The 13,496-nt window shown below is 44.3% G+C and overlaps 1 protein-coding gene across 1 annotated transcript in view; it reads right to left on the minus strand.

Moving 5' to 3' along the window:
- LOC117759856 (ephrin type-B receptor 1-like) overlaps positions 1–7,685 on the minus strand; it is a 76,563-nt gene extending 68,878 nt beyond the window's left edge. Inside the window, exon 1 of the mRNA XM_034582318.1 lies at positions 7,320–7,685. Within this exon, the coding sequence (XP_034438209.1) occupies positions 7,320–7,428 (109 nt within the window). The 5' untranslated portion in view covers positions 7,429–7,685. The remainder of the gene's footprint in view (positions 1–7,319) is intronic.
- Positions 7,686–13,496: the final 5,811 nt, after the last annotated feature.

Here is a 13,496-nt window from a genome sequence, read left to right on the forward strand (position 1 = left end):
AACAAAACATGATCCAGCCCCTGCTTCCAGATCTGCACCAAAATTAGCAGGATCGTCCCTGAGCCATGCAACATCCTTCCACCACCTTACATGGGAATCCATCCAGTAGATTATCTTACAAAGGGACATGGGTGAAAACATAACCTCCTCCTAACAACAGCATGAATATCCAACATGGAAGCCTCTTGACAGACTGAAAACATGTGCAACTTTCTTAGCCTTTGTAGCGCCTTCAACTCCACATTTTATTAGTCTTTATGAGGAAACTCAGGTCCACATTCTAGGATGAATCAGCTGCAGGACTTATGATTAGAAGTCGAAATAGTTAATACAGCCATGTGTGAAATGAACCGTTAATTTATTATATTATAATAATATAAATTGAATGGGCTCTTCCTCGGCTAAGGCCCCACCCCTCTCCATAATGTCAGGGAAATCACATGCAATGCATTTAGAAGCACATGTTTCAGATCTGCTGTTTTTCTTCTCGTTGGTCAGTAGGTAGAAGAGTCACTGAGGCCTGAGGGCAAGATAATATATTTATTGGTGAAGAGGGTAGAGAAATCATTTTGCCTTTGCCTAAACAAAGGCTAATTGGTGCTATTGTTAATTCAATCAATACAGGAGACAGAACACCTCGAGCAGCATGCCACGGCCGTCTGTCCAACTTTGAGGCGTATCGACGGGCGTCTCTGAGCTGCAAATTAGTTGAAGTGACTGTATAATGGGCCTGAGTCAAAGGAAAAGGAGAATTTTAGGCGAAAACAAAAGATTCTTTCATTCCCTTTATGCCCACGAGTGATCTGTTCTCCGACAGTATCAATTATACTTTCATATCAGGAAATATCATCTATTTAGACTGGTTTGTTATGCAAATAACCTGAGGAGTTTTGAGTGGTGAAGTGCTTTCTAATGTGCAAGCCGTCTGCTTCCTTCTGCAGCTAAAAGCAATTTATGCTTTTTTAAGCAGCAATGGCAGCTGTGGAAGACAAAGAGTGATTGTAGCCTAATGTCTGTAATGGTGGTTTAGATGTTGGCTGTTGATATAAATAGTGTCGTCAGTGAGCAGGTTGGATACAGCAGGGACCGTTCACTGAACATTCTACATGTGTAACAGCTTGCAGTACCTCCCAGTCACACCAGCACAGATTCAGTAACTTTCCCATGTCAAGCTTAACGCTGCGGTCAGTAGGTTTTCGAAAATAGCCCAGACAGAATATCTGCGTCTCAGATCAGGGGCCACATCCTCTGGATTTTTATCTAACAAAAAACACAGTTCCACCTCACACTGGAAAAGCTGGAACAAGAGAATCAATCGATCCATTGATTAACTGACTAATTGTCTCAGGAATACATGGCATCAACCCTCAAGGTCCCTGGTCTGTGTCCAACTGTTTTCCTTCGTTTCAATGTGGTCTCCACCTCTCTCTCTCTATAAAATAAAATTTTTAAAAAAGGCATATATATCCCTCAAAAATATAAAATCAATAACCTTCATTTAGGTGCAGTCCTGTTATACAGCACAGATTCGTCTGTAGACCTGAGAAATACAGACTGAACTTTACATTTCACAGGAACCACAAATTGAACACACAGTTTGAATAAAACTTCTTAACTTAAGTTTTCTTTCAGGATTATTTTCGGGGCCAGAGCTCAGGATCCTCATCGTCAGATTCAATTAGCTCATAATAGTGTGGTCTTTTTAAAATAACTATTTCCAAGGTCAATAATGAAATTTCAATTTCAAATATTAACAAAGTTTCAAAAGGAAATTATCAAAATGCTGTGTCAGTTTATTGGGCAGTATTCAAACACTATAAACCATTTCAGGATATGTTATGCAGACTACATGTGTAATCATCAGCATGGGATGAACACTTAAACAAACACTTAATGTGCAAAATGCTGCCAGTTAAATATACATTAAACATTTATCATTTCTATGACTCATCACTGATTCTGTGGATCAACAAGTTCTTCGTCAGGATTGTTGAGTTGTGTGAAAATTCACAGCCAAGGTGTGAAGATTACAGTTTATTTTATATAACTTATTAAATCACTAGAGCTGCACCTGACCATCGAATCAAATTAGGCAGTTCAATATGAATATTTTGATGATTTGTTCCTTTTTGTCATGAAGACTATTCACAATGCTTTATTGAGCTGTCAGATTTTTTAAAAGGGGGTTCAGTGAAATGTCCAGAGTGACAGCAACGTCACATCCCACTGTGAAGACACCAGTTGGTTTGAGAGCTGCTGTTTTGAAGTCTTGAGTTTGGAGGTGCAGAGGGTGGAGCCTAACTGACAGCTCGAGGACACACCCACACCTGCGTCCATTGGACAGTAGCAGCTGCCAATCACTCCGTATCCACACCCCAGTAGATATTTGTTTTTATCATTTATTTGACTCGAAAGACAAAATGAACATCAAGCTGTATTGAAGAAGACTTGAAACTTAACATTACGTCTTCCCCAGGCAGACGGGGCGACTCGAGGTAGAGAAATTATTTTACCCAGAGAACAGCATAAAAAAAAAAAGAGGAGCGTTCTTTTTCTCAGCTGCTTCTGGAGACCTAGAAGTCCCCTGAGGTGCACTGCTCACTGCCTGACCAAAACAAAACAGCTGCTTGAGTTAAAGAATCTCAGTCGACCGAGGAGTCGCCGACTCATGATTCCAAACGTCCACTTTAATGGTGCAGCTCTATTAATCACACCTCAGTAAACACTGGGCGTGTTTGTTAGAAATGACCTCCTGGACCACTGAAAACTGGCATAGTGAACTATGACAGCCTGCGGGTAGAGGGGTGCACGGTGTCTTATAGAAGACTGACTGATCTGAAATTGCCTCTTGACGCACAATTCTCTGTGGGCGATAAATCACCAAAACCCAGGAGTCTCTCGGCGAAAAGTAAATATTCCCACAGGTTCCGGGTGCCTTTCGGGAGAAGGAAACCAGATTTATTCTGAAATATTTTTTAATGCTGTGTGGAAATAAATATTTAAAACTAAAAGGGGAGGCCCCTGAAGGAAAAATAGGCTGGGAAACACTGGAGTAGAAGTCTCAGGACCGAGGCGAAGGATCGTCTTTCACGCGCCTACTTTCCCCCGGTTAGACTATCTGTCAGTCACATCGATAAACTGTCAACAGATGAATATAGAAACCACATCTTTAAAACATGAGCTGGCAGAGCATGGTGCACGGTACAGCGTGTGTGTGTGTGTGTGTGTGTGTGTGTGTGTGTGTGTGTGTGTGTGTGTGTGGTATGCTGTACCCTGTGTGTCATCTGCACATCCCTCTGCAATAAGTGCTTGAGAGGTTTCCCCCCGAGGAGATCATTTGTTCATTATTTGTTGCAAACACACACTCACACAGACACACACTCACACAGACTGAACAAAGTCACAAATTGCAGCGTGTCATGTTAATAGCAGCATCTTAAACGGGATCTACCATGAGATGACAGACGGGCCACAGCGTGCACGTGTTCAGGCTCCGGGAGAAATCGACCGCAAATGGTTTACATGTTTGATCAGAAAATAATGTGTGTAACATGCATGCTTGTGGTAAAACCAGCAGAGCACAGATCCAGGATTTCTAAAACCAGCAGGTCTTGAATGAAAAAGTCAAAAGAAATTAACTCCTCGACCTCTTGACACTCAACACTGACACAAATCAGCAATTTCAGTGACAGAGCCTGCTGCTGACTGGGCGATACCTCCAGACCCAGAGGACTCTGCCCTCCCCTCCCACCCAGGGCTTGTTTTGTGGGACTACACCAGCGAGCACTTACACCCAACAATATCCACTGGGTCTGGGTTTGAATTGACTTTCAAAATAGCCGGGTCGAATGCTGGGTTACTGTGCAGATTTTGTTTAAGGGGAGCTCTATGTGTAGCTGCAAAACCTGAGGGAAAGTTCAGGTCATGGAACAGTCTCAGCAGGTTATGAAGCTATAGCCTGAATAATGTATAGCACAGTAAAGTTTTTCATAGCAAACTTTATAAAAAAACTATTTTGGCCTGTTTTCCTTCACCCCCCTACTCATGATGAGCAGAGGCTGCCTGACTTCACAGTTCAAACCAAGCTGCTTATCAGGGTAAATATCGATCAAAGATATTTCCACAACAATCAGAAGCATTAGAGGGGAAACAATAAACTTCAAGACGCAGTGAAGAACAGACGGAGACAGATACTGCAGATAAACACTGGAGATTGACCAATGGAGGATTGAAGATGCCAATTGTTCAATTCCTGAAGTATTTGTACGTTAATCTTTTCCATCCAGCTAATGAAGCTACGTTAAAGTTCAGTGAGGAAGAACGTCTTCTTGCATTATCCTCTTCCTGCTACTCTAGGTTTCCACCTCATTCTCAATTTCCATCCAATCACAACCTGACAAGCTCGCCTCGGGCCAATCCCCTGCAAGCTGTCAAAGTGTAAAATGTCATTCAGCTTTCATTTCAGTGCCATGATCACTGAGGGACCCGCCTCCACCTCCCTGCACCGACTCATCTGTGAGTACCATCTTCATTCAACCGTCCAATCAGACGCTCTTCGTCAGACGCCCCGACTTTGTGCTTCACTCCTCATCATCATCACCAGCAGCAGTGTGCAGACTCCTTCATATTGAAAACAACTTATCTATAGGACGTTCTACTTCCAGCTAGAGTCCAAATACCAACATCTATTCCTCTTGTTCACATTCATTTGACTGATTATAGAAATATATAGAAATAGAATGATCGATATCACAAATACATCAAACCCCCAAAATCAAGGTAACGAGAGAAAATTAGACCGAAATATATTTAGATGTAGTCAAACTTGAATAAAAGAGAAGTGATGAACTAAACTAATCTACAGCTGAAAATATTATATTATATTATCTTTGACCAAACAATCTCTGGAATATTCTCTGGGAAATAGAGAACTTTAAATTTAATAAAGAAAACATTAATCAGCTAATCCAAAAAAAAGGTCAAATTACTTGGTAATTAATGTTTTTGTCAAGACTGAACGTAATAATATACATATATAATAATATAACATAATAAACATTAAATTAAGCTTTGTGTTTTGCACAAGCCTGTTTAATTAGCATCTAATGAAATTTGGATTAGAGCTTAAACAGCCCTTCACATCTAATTAATCTTTACGTATTAATTTAAACTTCCTCCCTGCTTTATATGCAATGGCCGCTTTTCCCAAAATAGTACCTGTGGATTACAGCGGACACTATAAGTCCATTAATCAATAAGTTGGTTGGACAGAAAATGGATGAGCAGCAGGTTTGATGGTTATTTAATCATCATGGATGAGAGACTTGTGGTTTCCGGCTCCTCAAATGCAAAGATTGAGAGAGTTTGCAGACGTCCTGGTGAATCGGTTGATTAAGAGGCTCTGAAAGTTTGCAGAGGACAAGTGAACACAGAGCGCAGACAACAGCAGCGAGTGGATTTTACACCAACAGGCTCAGATGAGCTTGTACAACAGTTCATTAGGCACCTACTCACCGTGAAAAGGCCACCGCGACCACAAACCAACCCACCACCCACACTGCACCTATTTGTCTCTACTCTCTTTATCTTAACCTCACACACACACACACACACACACACACACACACACACACACACACACACACACACACACACACACACAGACAGACAGACAGAGTTCTGTTTAATCAAAATAGACTTGTCCTTCAACACATTTGCATGTCCCATATTGGGGGGGGGGGGGGTTCACTACGGAGCCCAGCATTACACGCAACATTAAAACACAGCAGTAGGCTAATCTAGCGCCTCCACGAGGGACGGCAGCAGCAGCAGCAGGAGCATCAGGAGCAGGAGGAGAAGTGACAGAGGACAGGAAAGTAGAGGATGAAAGAGGATGCTACAAGAGGAGGAGCGTCGGGCAGAGGTGTGTGAAGTCTTGTTTATGCAGCATGAAAGTGGGGAATATGAGAGGAGAAGGGGAACTTGAGGATGAGAAGGAGCAAGGGGGAGGAAGAAGGGGAAGGAGATGGAAGCAGCAGGTGGTAATCGGGGAGGAAGGAGAAGATGGAGCAGGAGGAAGAGGTGATGCTCAAGGAAGAGCAGCAGGAGAATAATTAGATGCTCGGAGAGGTGCAGTGGCTGCAGGAGAAGCAACAGGAGGAACAGGAGACGGAGTAGCAGCAGCAGTGAGGGATGCTCAGGGAGGAGCAGCAGGGGTTGAGTCTACGTGAGGAGCAGCAGAAGCGCAAGTAAGCGATGCTTTGTGGGAGGAGTGGGAGGAGGCCATGCTTAAAAGAGGTGCAGCACAGGAGGAAGAGACTGATGTTTGGGAAGGAAGGAGCAGGGGGTGATGATGCTTCAGGGGGAAACAGAGGAGCTGATGTTGGGGAGGGGCAGCAGGTGGTGGATGAGGAGAAAGGAGGTGGAAGCAGCAGGTGGTACTTGGGGAGGAGTGAGAGAAGGTGGAGCAGAATGTGGAGCTTGGGAGGATGGAGCAGGAGGAGAAGGGGGAGGTGAAACTCAAGGTGGAGCAGCAGGAGTATAATTAGATGCTCGGAGAGGTGCAGGAGAAGCAACAGGAGCTGAAGGAGAAGGAGCAGCAGTGAGGGGTGTTCAGGGAGGAGCAGCAGAAGCGTATATGCTTTGGGAAAAGTGGGAGGAGGCCATGCTTGGAGAGGTGCAGCAGAGGAGGAAGAGGCTGATGTTGGGGAAGGAAGGAGCAGGGGGTGATGATGCTTCAGGGGGGAGACATTGGGGAGGAGAGGCAGGGGAGGTGGCAACAGATACGCAGAGTCACCGACTACCTATGAGCTGTGATGATGATCCAGACGCTGCTCCAGGTATTAGTGGAAATGAGAGTATTTCAACGACAATAACAAAGTGGAGCAAACATCATATAGAGGAGCACACACACCCAAAGCCTGCAGCTCAGTTTATTCCTATAGTTCCATGCATTTCTTCTCCATATGTGCACAGGGACGTCTGAGCAATGACCTAAACCCTCCAGTGCAGCACAGGAGCCTTCACGTCCCAGTTCAACTGTTGCAAGGTGATCGACCATCACTCAGCTCAGTCTGACGAGGGGGGGGGGAAACTTCCTGTGATAAATCGCAGAGGGATAACACACACACACACACACACACAAACTTAAACCGCAGCCACTGACAGGACCGTTTGTGGGGTTTGAAGACTCTACACACGAGGACAGCTCCTCCTTGGCTCGTGCGTAAACGCATCCAAAGCTTTGCCCCCCTCTCCTCCCTCCTCCAGCCTGCCCCAGCCGATGCCAGAGAAACGTCCCCCCCCCCAGATCCACCTACCTTCCAGGGCGCACACCGACGTGATCACCACCAGCAGCAGCAGCAGCGCCGCAGCCCAGCAGGTGGCCGGCGTGGCCAACACGACTCCCCGCCTGTGCGCTGCCATCATCCGGGTGTCAGAGACCAATCCACACTGTATTCCTCCTCCGCACCTGCAGTCACATCTCAGTCCTCTGCGTGTCCGTGCGTGGCGAGGGTGCGTGAGCGTGCGGCACCTGCAGACTCTGCGGGGACTGAAGTGGATGGAACCGCTGGTGGATCTCTCTTTCCTCTCTCTCTTTCTCTCTCTCTCTCTCTCTCTTTCCTCGTCCCCCGCTTCCTCGCACCTTTCTATCCAATCAGGAGCGAGCTTAGGCGGCTCTTAAACCAATCACCCGTTCTTTCCCACCTGACCCGCGCGTAATGCCCAATGGTCCGGTCCTCCTCCTCCTCCTCCTCCTCCCCGCCGCCCCCCCAGCCCCGGCGTGGTGCTGGCTCCGCGACGGGACAGTGACACCCAGTGGTCATAAAGCAGTCCAGCAACCAGCCTGTCACTGAACGAGCAGGGGGTCACCAGGGTAGAGGTTCGTGCTCCTTGTCTTTCTCTGACTTGGTAAAAAGGATGATGTGCAGCACATGTGTTTCATCCATTAGTTATACAGCTGATCATTGGGTGAGCGGCACATCCTGGGTCTACCTCTGCAGCACCAGGTCTCTGTTTGTCCAATAAAGCCGTCAAATTTGATAGGACACACATTTTTGTTTCAGTATATTCCACAACAAACAGCCTCATGTTTCATCGTTGCGTTGTCATCTATGGTGCAGAACCCAAACTACGCCACCTCTCACATGCTCTGGTGTCATGGTTGTCCACTCAGGATGGCTTTGCTCGCTGGTGTCGTCCATTTTCATGGCAAAACTACATAACATAGCTGGCTTGCTCTAGGTCAGGAGGGCATGCGATAGGTTAAGCTGACAGTGATCGCCCTCTGCTGTAAAACTCAACCCATTTATCCATTTATCTGTCTAGCTGATTCTGCTGTTTGTAGAAGCAGCGTCTGTAGGCGAGGGACAAGATTTTGGGGCCTGGAAGCTTTCTGCCTTCAGTTTCTAGTTTGACCAATCATGTTTGAAGAGGCTTTGGTTTCCCAAAGGAAAACAGTAGGTGTGGAGAGCATAAGAGGCAGAACACAAAGTCTGACACACTACAGCACACGTATCCATCCATTCATCCATCGGGGCTGGAGCCAATGCCAGCTGACACACCCTGGACACGTCACCACTCTGTCGTAGGACCGATCCATGCTCACATTCACACCTAGGAGCAAATCAGAGTCTCCACATAACCTGCTGCATGTCCCACAATTCCTTCCATTATTTCAATCTCTCCCATAACTATGATACTGCACTGCAGAACATTTCCAGATTTGCTTTTCTCAATTTTGAGTAACTGTTCTCTTGATTCTTTTTAGCTATTCAGATTCAAAACTCTGTATTCAAAAGCGATTTTGAATACAGAGTATCCTTCACCTTAAGCTTTTATTACTTGTAATGGTATAGAGGCCGATCTGTCTTCCTTAGACATCAGAGTTTTAGCTCCCATGGGCTCAAACATTCAGACTGGCCTCTTGATTAAAGGCAGCTCACTGACCTTGCTCATGAAAAGCTTCTGATACAGAAAATGCAAAAAGCTGCGAAGCAAATAAACCTGGCCTTAGACTCTCCATCAGTCAAAAGAAGTTTTAAGTGCATGTATCACCCCCTGCAGTGAAAGCCTGCTGGAGGCCAGAGCTGCACAGGAGGTAAAAAAAAAAAAAAGATCCATCAAGGAATTTGAATGAGACATCAGAGACAGATCAGGTAATGAGCGATGGACACAGCAGGGGTCTCTTCAGCCAGAGTGAAAACACCAGTGTGTGCGAGTGCAGCTCCTGCATCAGTCACCTCATGAACTATATGAACAACTTTCACCCTTCAACACACACACAATTGAAACTAATGGACCATTTCAGATCGTGTGTCCTTCATGTGCATTTGGACTCTTGGAGGATTTTCAACACTGTGTTGTTGCCATATTGTTGAAGTTGGGAAACGTCATATTGTAACTGAAACACATCTGACCGGTGCATATTACCCATGATGCCCGGCTTCCTGAACCAGAAGAGCTGCAGTTGTAACTAATCCACCGAACTCTGTTCAGGATTCTTCATATTTTAAAAGTTTCCTCGCTGTATATTGGGTAAATGTTGTTGTGTTGTTCCTCATCTCCTTCATCTTCATCAGCTTCTGTTCTTCTACTCTGTCTGCGTCAAAGCTGCTCAGCCACACAGCAGTACAGATGACTGCATTTTCACGCCCAGACAATCCAACTGCATTTGTTTCTCAATCTGACATTGCAACTGTCAAAAGGTTCCATCCTCACAGCAACCTTCATACGGGTGCTACTGCGTGCAGGTACACATTGACCAGGATGTAGAAGAGTTGTGTGTCAGTGAAACACAAAAAGAGACGGAGAAGCTTCGTCTTTTAAAGCCGGCAACTGGAAGCATCTGAGGATTCCAAGAAAACACATTATCAGTGAGTTTACGTCTTTTAAACCGCAGGTGCAGACTTAGAAATCGATTACAGGCTCGTTGGTTGTCACACGGGCTGAACTATTATTTTTAAACTGTCTCCAGACGGTTCCCTTGAACGTTTGCTGCAAGACTTGTGGAGCCTTTTGTTCGACGGCAGCTGCTCACCTCGAGGGATTTAATATGGTGCGTTTGATGGAGGACAGACAGTTCAGACACTGTGCTAAACGTCAATAAATCGTCCTTGTGTCTGTACACGGCCCAGTGAAAATCAACTGTGTGGCAGGACTGTGACTGTCAGTAACATTCAGTTCATTTCCACATTGTCGACAATTACAGAACAAGACACATTTCAGGAAAAGGCGTCGCATGGAAAAGGCTCCAATTAAACCTACCTGTTAAATCGGGTCACCGTCATTCGTTGAGATATGAAATGTGCACTGAAAAATTCAAGACTTTCTGTCACTCGAAAATAGAAACCTGTCATGAACTCTTTTGCCTTTGAGTGTGTCTGTGTGTGTCTGTGTGTGTCTGTGTGTGTCTGTGAGTGTCTGTGCCTCCTGCTCCGTTTCACTCTGTTGTATCAGATTTTAAACATCAGCATCAGGAAAATAAATCATTCATTAACTCCAAACCCCCTGACTGGTGCAGAACTGTCATCCACCCACACAATCTGTGGCCTGGTTCCCCCCCCAGCAGGCCCAGACGCCTGTTACAAAGAGCTATAGGTTTATTTATAGTGCTGCATGACGAGTGCTGACAAGTTGAATATCTCAGGAGAAAATCCTCCTTGATTTGATGTTGAAAAGTCTTTGAGTAGGTGTGGCACATGGTGATTAGTCCTGCCTGGCCCTGCAGTGGAACCAGGACCAGTGGGTAATAATTACATCTGGTCGCGATGAATCATCACTCACAGACAGTGTCAAGAGAACAGTTCGGATGTTTTTATGGATTTTTTAGAGCCAAAGTGATTCCAATATCATATATATATATACATGAAACATCACTCATTATCTACTCACCACTATGCTGATGGAGGGGGTGGGGGAAGTGTTTGAGTCCATTAAAGTCTTGACCATTTTCTCTAATGTATGTATAGTAACTTATCAAATGAAGGCTGAAATTTCCTCTGATGTAGTACCTAAAAACTGCACTGAAGTACAGAATGTAGTCTAAGTAACAATCCTTGTCTTATGTTGCCATCTAGTGGATACTTTCTGATCTGCACTGCTAGCTGTAGTAAATAGAAGGCGATGCCAACATTAATTTCTTTGTTTAATAACAACACAACTAGCTACAAAATAAATGTTCTTGATTTGCTGAACCTTAAATGAAATCTTCTGATGACTCAATTATTTTATCAAAACAGGTGTCTCTTCATATTCAGGTACAGATTTTTCAGTCATTTTAGAGCCAAATTAATTTTAATGAAGACCTGTCTACAAAATGAGTGTATAGTATGTAGCCTAAGGAACAATCCTTGTCTTGTGGTTACTGGTGGTATTGCTATGTGAGGTGACCAGACCCATTAAACCATCATCGCAACAGTTGCCCCCCCTGAGAAATTTGGCAGGAGCCGCCCCACTGCATAGAACCATACAAAAGTTTTGAACCTCACATCCCGTCCCCGTCCTTCCTCTCCTCCAATCAGATATCTTCCAGAGGCGATGGGCGATGGCCTGGCCAATCAGATCAACAACTCCAGAAGTGGAGCTCGACATCACAAAGCCAGACATGACGATCCGGCAGCAGATCATGCAACTTAAAATCATGAGCAACAGGCTGAAAAACGCCATCGATGGTAACGACGTGGACTTCCAGGATGCAAGTACGTGTTTTTCAAATGTGTTTTTACACTGTTTATGTTTATCCACATTACAAACTTAGCTGTCTCACACCAAAAAATCATTAATGGCCTGATTGTCTGTGTTAAACCAGTGTTAATAACAACTGGGAACTGATACTCCCAGTTAAACTTTATTAAAACAATCAAAATGATTCCATTTATTAAGGTTATTATTCCAAATTTAGTCATTTTTCAATTATTATTAGTAAGTCTGAGCATTTTATGGAAAACTAAAGGCGATGTCTCTTTAAAAACACAATTAAATGTCCTTTTTTTCAAACAATCGAGACTTTCTCTTACAAAAGGTATTTGCTGTCCTCCCTCTCCGATCATCTCCCCAGGTGAAGACATCAGCGGCTCAGGAAGCGGGATGTGCGTGGGTGGACATTGTCCTCGGGGCAGGCCGGGATTGATAAGGTTAGCTAAGATATTTGTTTGGTTGTCAGATGTTTTGCTAACTTTTAGCCATATGCTACCTGGTTCACAGTCAGATTTAATTTGACCTTTTAGCTAATTTAGCTGTTTCCCATGTTTCCAGGCTTTCTATTAAGCTAAGCTAACTGGCTTTGGTGTAGTTCCAGGCAAACAGCACCAACTGTTAATGAGCTTTTCAACCAATTCTGGGGAACGTTAATGTTTTAAAAAAATTCTGAACTGCTTCTTCATGAATAATAATTGAATCAACTGTCCACGGCAGAATCCACTGCGACAATCAAACAGAGTTTAATGAATGAAATGTGCGATTCAATACACTCATGAACAAAAAAAAAATCAGCTTGATACACAACCCCAGTGTGCGTGTGCATGTGTGTGCAAGAGGTCGGCTATTCGTGTGAATTCTATGTTTGGTATGTACCAGTAGAGTAGTGCAGACCGAGAAGCAGGCATGCCGGGCAAGTAACAAATCACCAGGGTAACGTGTACATGTTGTCAATATTTTTTGCAAATGTCCTGAACCGTATGTACAAAACTGAAAATCCTGTTATTCATCATAACATCATTCACTAAAAATCCCGGCGTCAGTGTCGCAAATGTTCTTGACTTAAGGAAACTCCACGACTGTGCTTGTTTACAGATGCTTTCATGAGGCTGCTCATTTCTTTACAAAGGTGATGAGGTGGTAAAAAATAAAAATAAAAAGTTGTCATCTCCTTTCTCCTTTGAAATGTTTGGCTTTACGGTAACAATGAGGTAAAATCCTGCAACCACGACATCGTCACTGCATTTCAGGAGCGGGATCGTTCGTCTGCAACCTTTCAAATGAATCGTACCGACTGCATCTGTTTAATGCCGACACACAAACACACACTGAAACATCTGGACAACTACATCACAGATTATGGGGGATTCTTTTGCCAATATACTGTGAGTATCATACTGTACATTCAAGGCTGAGTATGACGCCAGTCTCTGAGCTAATGCACACAAACATTTACAGCTTACACAATGTTCCTTAAGGTCCACAACTTCCAGCTAAAAAAATGAAATGAGAAGTGTTCTTGAACGCACCACGCATTGGGCCACTAGACATTTCCTCACTGAACTAGGCCGCCTGCTGACTGGACACTGGAGCTAAATGAACCTGATAGAAAGTCAAGAAGTCGTCGTTTATATCCTCATCATCTTCATCGTTGTCAGGTTTCTTCTCGGTCGTCTTCATCTCCCATAATCCTCATCCCAGGAATCCACTGGAACCAGCTCAAGAAACCGAATCACACAATCAACATTTGAAAACCGAGCCGAACAAAATAAAGAACATTGTCACTGTCAGTTTTTTCG

The sequence above is a fragment of the Hippoglossus hippoglossus genome, chromosome 4 (genome assembly GCF_009819705.1).
Source record: "Hippoglossus hippoglossus isolate fHipHip1 chromosome 4, fHipHip1.pri, whole genome shotgun sequence".
Lineage (NCBI taxonomy): Eukaryota > Metazoa > Chordata > Actinopteri > Pleuronectiformes > Pleuronectidae > Hippoglossus > Hippoglossus hippoglossus.